The 7,051-nt window shown below is 44.7% G+C and overlaps 1 protein-coding gene across 1 annotated transcript; it reads right to left on the bottom strand.

Moving 5' to 3' along the window:
• Positions 1-1,310: 1,310 nt before the first annotated feature.
• Positions 1,311-6,527, bottom strand: LOC123144042 (two-component response regulator ORR24). The gene is made up of 6 exons (XM_044563055.1): positions 6,147-6,527; positions 5,129-5,281; positions 4,085-4,465; positions 3,907-3,983; positions 2,190-3,254; positions 1,311-1,676 (listed from the first exon to the last, which is right to left on the bottom strand). Exons 1-6 carry the CDS (start codon positions 6,292-6,294, stop codon positions 1,626-1,628), a joined length of 1,875 nt encoding a protein of 624 aa, XP_044418990.1. The 5' UTR covers positions 6,295-6,527; the 3' UTR covers positions 1,311-1,625.
• Positions 6,528-7,051: the final 524 nt, after the last annotated feature.

The following is a 7,051-nucleotide window of genomic DNA, read 5'->3' as shown; positions in this document are numbered from 1 at the left end:
AATAAATAAAATTGTTGGATTTGCACGGATGGTTGCGTCAATATAAATTAAGCGACTTTGTAAGTAAGACCAGATTTCGAGATTGTTTCTATGAGGGGGAGACCTTATAATTAATCAATTAATCCTTCTGAAGTCCATCAATCTTGCGTTAATAATTCATTTTTAAGACTTTCATGAGATAACCATAACAAACGAGGGAGTAGATTTCAACCTGTTGCCGACAGGCGGCACCGTCCGGATATTGTAGTGTTGCATTGATATACCTTTTGATGGACATGTCAATTACTTCTTCCGTTGCAACACACAGGCATGTGTTATAACACAAAAGTAAACAACACAAAAAGTCTGTGTTATAACACAAAAGTAAACAACACAAGAAGTAAATGACTGAAAATAAGCAATTGTGTGGGGGCCAAATGAAACCCGGGGGTGGGGGTGGATCCGGCGGGGTGCGAAATTGGTCAACGCGGCGGCAGAATGGGATGGAGCGGCGATCGATTCAATTGATTCAGTGGAGCGGCGACCAGGCGGAGGGGGCGGTGGCTTCGACAATGGGGCAATGCGATAGTGGTGGCCGGATTCGGCCGAGGCGGCGACGACAATGCGGCAATGCGATAGTGGTGGCCGGATTCGGCAGAGGCGACGACAACAAGGATGAAGTTTCACGCCACGGTTGGATTGTGCGTGGCTGCAGGGTTTGTTTTGCGCCAACCGTGCGGCTACTGTATATTTGCATAACGCGAAGCCAGAATATGTGATTGCCCTAAAATATTTGCAGCACGGTTTAGGGATAGGGCGCCAGAGCACCATTTTTTCGGTCCAAATGCCCTAAAGACAATGTTTTGGCAGCTGACCATATTATACATCATTTGTTGGAGATACTAATAACAAAAGTAGCCTAGCTGCAATTTTTCCCTTTAAAAACAACTGTCGAAATAGAGAAACAAACTAGAATATTGATTTCATATTTGAAAGAGGTTCAACTCATACTATTGTTGCTACATACTCCCTCCGTCCTTCGTCCCAAAATAAGTGACTTAACTTTGGGCTACTGAGGGAGTATTTTATTAGTTAAGTCTATGATAAAACTTTGACCCAGAATTCAAGGGAACTAATACTATGGAGAAAGTAAAATTTAAGTCAGGTGCCTATGTTAACAAAATGGGAATCTTCCATCCGCACTACCAACGATCATGCACAAAAACAGAACCAAAATTCCACACAGCAACATCTGCTTACTAACAATTTTAGCTAAACGGTGTACGAAATAAATTATAACAAAATAAAAGAGCAAAAACATTTCCAACAACTAACACGAAGAATTCACTTGCATACCAAGCATACTATATCTTACGATAACAGGGCATACCTGAATTAAGATAGTTATACGAGTCACGGACACAAACAGCACATAGTTGTTACCCAATATAACTCTGAATACTGGACGACTAACACGGGAACATGAACGCTAAACTGAGAAAACCAAATGCAAAAGGCATTTGTGATGAAGGCTTGCTACTATGAACAACTTTGAGCAGGCAATTGCATGATGGACAAATCAGCAGCAGACACCACACAAATGCGGAAAATCTTGCGCATGGGACTTGGTGAAAGGAGACGACTGGCTAGACCAGCCCCCAGTCCGTATCGATGAAAATGCCACCATTATCATTATCCTGCATTAAGAAGTATGGCATGGTTAGATGGTCATCCCCTGTTAAAAGTCGTGAATTTAACATGAAAGATATAGTAAGTACTACAAGTCCCCAAAATGGCAGATCAGATAAAGATTAAGTAAACAGTGGGAGTGTAAGCTAGATGTATATGTTCAGTGCAATCATGCAGATAATATTAAGTACCTCAGTGTACTGTTAGTGTACTTTCCTATAATAATGTTACAGGAATCAAAAGTACTACTACCAAAATAAAAGGTACATCTTATCTTAAAAGGAATAGAACGCCACACATGCATGTGGGTTCCATATGAAATAAAAAATGCATGTCCGGCTTCAGTGAAGTGCATGCACCACCATAAAAATGATGAGCCAGTGAGAAAATAGTTTGTCAAGATTACTATTTTTTCTAAGCTAGTCAACATTACTATGCAGATGCAAAATAGAAGCAAAATAGATGAAAGTTTGGCATTAAGATATATTCTGCTGAAAATGAAATACAAGAGAGGATCATACCGGCCTGAACATGTCAACAACAATGTCATCCAGACCACCACTGAGCTCCCTTTGCAGCCCACTTGTCCCCACGAGATCATTGTTGTTGTAATTGAGCTGATTACCAACAGCTTGCTGATCAATCTTGCCATCCTGCAGAGAGGGAACACCGCCTGTATTCCCGCCATCCAGAGTCTGCCTCGGCACAACCGAATTGTCAATGCGAAGGTTTGGCAATGAAGTGTTGATGCCTGAGTTGCTGAACGCAAGGTTGCTATTGAGCGCCTCTCTCGAGTTTGTGCTGTTTCCAAAGGTGAATGGCGCTGCACCCTGATTGAATACCATTGGAAGGGTATTGCTAGCTAGTGGTGCTACTTGGTTCTGCATATCATTTCCCAGAGATGTAATCTGATTTGATGGTGGTGCATAGCTAGAGACAGGTTCCATCCTAAGGCCATTCCCATGCAAGCTTGCTTGGGACATGCTGCCGTTCTGACCAAGTTGCTGAATGTTGGACGGAACTGCAGTTTGCCAGGTGTTACTACTTCTTCCAAGATCTGGAAAGTGGGGAGAATCACTAGCGAATGAGCTAAATGAGTCTGTCGAAGACGAATTTATCCGACCAAGGTGTTGCCTGTTGTTTGATTCAAGAGACTGAACTGCCCTATTTGTAGGAGCCAGTGGTGCACCATTTGAAATGTTTGCAAAAGAGTTACCAGAAGTACCAGTACCCATGGTTGACATGTGTGCACCCCTGATAAGGTTACCATTATTGACACCCAAATCGTTCAGGGAAGTGCCCAGATTATTCTGGGCATGGCCAAGGTGAAGTGGCTGCGACTGTGGAGACAGCAACCCATGCATTCCGTATGCAGAAGGGGAGTTCATCCTTGCAACAAGGTTATTTGACTGGGAATGGCTGCTGGTTGGAACTGGTCGGTATCTACCGTACGCGTTGTTGTAGTGCCTAAAGACATCCATTGAATTCATATTGCTGTAAGCAGGGTTCCTTCCTCCAAGTGCAGCAACGAGGTTGGCCTGCCTACTTGCATCCATACTCATCCTTTTCAGATACAGCCGGTACTTCTGAAATTATGATAAAACAGCAAGAATCAATGAATTAGAATGACATTCAAAAACAAAATAGAGGAATGAAGGCTAAGACATGATCAAATCATCAAATGAACAGTTCCATACAGAACTCAACTGATTGAAAGATATGCTGACAGCAATAACTTTCTTCTTTTGGTAATACTAGGAAACAAACATGGCAATATAAGTTATTTAAAAGGAGAACCAAGCGCTAGCTTGGCCAGCTAGAGCTTACGGGTGTAAGCTCGCCCACACACGTTCAATCTGCAGGGAAGGCTCATTTCTATCTAATAACTAACGCACAGTCAAAAGGAGGGACTCTTACCCCTTTAGCCAACGTTTTCATAAGTTACTTAATACTCCCTCCGTCTCATAATGTAAGACGTTTTTTGGTACTAGTGTAGTGTCAAAAAACGTCTTACATTATGGGACGGAGGGAGTACTACTTAATTGGGGGATCATAAGAAAATAACATGTACCATTATACTGCAAATGAAAATGCTCTTTTAATATTCATCAAAATTCAGAAACAAATCCTCTTTCGACTAGAGATTATGACTGGGATATAACAATTAGAAGTTGGGCTCCATAATAATATTTGTACAGACATAAAAAAAATGGTAACACGCATGGATAGAAACTGAACCTGCAGATGACTAGCAACATTCTCCCTGGTGATGTTCTCTACATTCATGAGGTCCAATATCTTCTTTGGAACAGCCTCTGTGTTTATGAACAGAGATATGTTATTGCAGATGACATAATGAACCCAGAAAACAAATAGCTTTTATTAATGATGACGACAACATGAAGTGAGTTCTTACTGTCAATGCCAAGCTGGTTGACAGCAGCAACAAACTTCCGGTGCAGCTCCACAGACCAGACAACCCTTGGCTTCTTCTGGGATGACGAGTCGCCGTTGTCATTACTGTTCTCATCAGAATCGTCACCATCATCTCCATTGTCATCTCTATCCCTCCGTGACTGCCTCTTGTTGCGGTTAGCACCACCATTCTCACCTTCAGCATTCGGCCCCTTCTGACCAGCATCATCATTGTCACTACCACGGTTCTTGGTATTCCGCCTAATCACATGTTGCCATATTGTCTTCAGCTGCTCAAGACGCACCGGCTTTAGCAGGTAGTCACATGCTCCATGAGTTATGCCCTTCATGACTGTCTGCGTCTCCCCATTTGCAGACAACACTGCATGACAGATAGTCATTGATCAGTTCCAGAATAAACGACAAAAAGTTAAAATGCATGACATTATTCACACTTTGTTCATATGATCAGACGCTAACACATATGAAACACTAACTAGGAAACAATTGACCTTTTAGGAAAAATTAATAGCCATTCATTATAGTAGCAGGCCTTCTGTCCTTTCTCATTTCTTCTCCAGTTGTTACACGTGAAGCGCAATAACATGACACAGCCACCGCTCTCAGTTGATACAACGAGTGGTAGAGCAGGTAATCAATTATGCAATATGATCACAGTAATGAACATATATCTAACAAAAGTAGCAGTAGCACATCGAAGAACTATCTGCAATATATTGGAACTGGGAATCTTTCATTGGTTCCCTGACCCATGCACCAAGCTATGAGTAGCCTCAAACAGATCTGAACCACACAAATGAACGAAGACTTTTCATCTTCCTTCCCTAACAAAACTAGCAGTAGCACATCAAAGAACTATCTGCGATGTTTGTAGGTTAGCAGACATAATTCATCTCCAAAGTTCTGGAGCACCAAATGACATGAAATGAAACAAGTAGATTCACTCGACAATCATTTCCCAGCAGTGGTATCTTTTAGAGCATCGGCTACAAAGAGCGGCAGAGGATAAGCAAGTTAGCCTTACTAATGACTGGGAGGTCCATCTCCAGACCGACAAGCTCGAGGAGCTTGAAACCATCCATGTCCGGCATGTGGACATCGCTGATGACGAGGTCAAACTGGTCCTTGTTCTCCCTGAGCATCCTGAGGGCGGTGGCTGCCTGCCCAGTGGTTGTAACTGCAACATCACAGCAGATCGAATCCAAACACATTAGCAAACCACCATAACAACACATTGCACACACATAAATCTAGGTTTCGGAAGAATCATCAACGAGAAGAAGAGGGCCGCACAAGATGAAAGGGGTGAAAGAAAATCCAAGGAAAATTTCCATCAAAAAAACATCAGCAGTTGTCACCGTGGAAATCTAAAACTAAAACCACGAGAAGAGACGTGCATGGGAGATTGTCCGATCTTGCATAGGTATTTGGACGGAAAAACGCAGATTCCAAAGCAAGGTGATTCCCAATAAAGCGGCTACGCGAAAGAAAAAAAAAAGGAAGATGAGAAATCGGCAAACACAATAATGACAGAAATCCAATCATAAATTGACATTACACAGCGCCCTGCAAAAAAGAGAAACTCAGATTTCTCTTTTTTGCTTCTTGATGTATGTTTTGAATTTTGATCTGAATTTTTTAGGGATTATCTTAATATGTGCTGTGAACATGCATGATTTTTTTCAGATTTTTTCGCAATGTTTAAATTTGAATTTGGGCACATGCAAAGGTGCATGTCACCTGATACCTGTCCGCGAAAAATAGACCGACAGGCCAAGTGAAAAATAGGGAGCGTGAATAAATCGCAGAAAACCAGCGGTGTAAATGCAAAACTCGGACGCCAAATCTCGCGAATAGCACGCGCATCAAGCAAACAAGCGATTAAATCTAAGGGAAAAATACACTGTGGTCGAACAGCACGGAACCGGACGGGTCTGTGCTTGAGACTTCGAGAGCGGTACAGATTCATCTCCTCCTACTAGCCCTGGACCACGCTGGAGGGAGGGAGGGAGGATGCATGTTGGCGACAGCTATTCCCGTACCATGGTAGTCGCAGCGGCGCAGGAGGTTCTCGAGGACCTTGAGGCAGGTGGGGTCGTCGTCGACGGCGAGTACGCGCATGCCCACCGGGAACTTGTCCTTGCCGCCGCCGCCGTCCCCCCCGCCGCTGACCCTCCCCTCCACGGTCATCTTCCTCCGCAAGTCCTACACGGCACGGCCGGATCACCTAATGCCCCGGCGAACGGCGCGGGGACGGGCGTCGCTGGATCCTGGAAATCCAAGCGGCGAGCGGCGGCGGGGAAAGGCGTGGCGGGCAGATAAAGCCAGGCAGCCGGCCAGCAGGGTCAAAGCAGGGGAGAGGGGAGGCAGGGAGCAGGGAGAGGGTGGGAGGGAGAGAGAGAGGACGCGAGCGTGGACGCAATAATAAGAGGGAGGGGGTGGGGGCGAATGGGATCGATCAATGGGAAGGAATTCATGCAGTGCAAAGATGGTAACCTTTTCTTTTCTCCCCCCTCCCCCTCGTTTCCCTTTTACGCCTCACCCCTCATTCATGCGGCCATGCCATTTATTCGTACTACCCCATCCATCGCAACGGGACGCATTTTTTTCCCTGTTTCCTTTTCCGCTCGCTCGCTGCGCCCGTGCGGCCGGCCAGTTCCCGATCGCCTTTCGGCAAATTTGACAAATTTAACCTATAGTTGAAATCAAATCATAAAATGAACTGTCCGTGAAACTATTTCACGCGGCTGACCCTTGGCGCCTAACTCTCAGGCACTGCACTAGTGCAACGACCAGGAGCTAGGCGCCGCACTAGTGCAACGCCCAGGAGCCAGGCGCTACACTGTGTAGTGGACAGTGTAGCGCCTAGCTCTCAGGCGCTGCACGCTGACTTGGGCTCATATGGGTGCGACGCTGGCCGTGTAGCGTCTATCTATAAGGCGTTGCA

This window comes from Triticum aestivum, chromosome 6D (genome assembly GCF_018294505.1).
Source record: "Triticum aestivum cultivar Chinese Spring chromosome 6D, IWGSC CS RefSeq v2.1, whole genome shotgun sequence".
In the NCBI taxonomy this organism is placed as follows: Eukaryota; Viridiplantae; Streptophyta; class Magnoliopsida; order Poales; family Poaceae; genus Triticum; species Triticum aestivum.
This window is presented reverse-complemented; position numbering and strand designations above follow the sequence as displayed.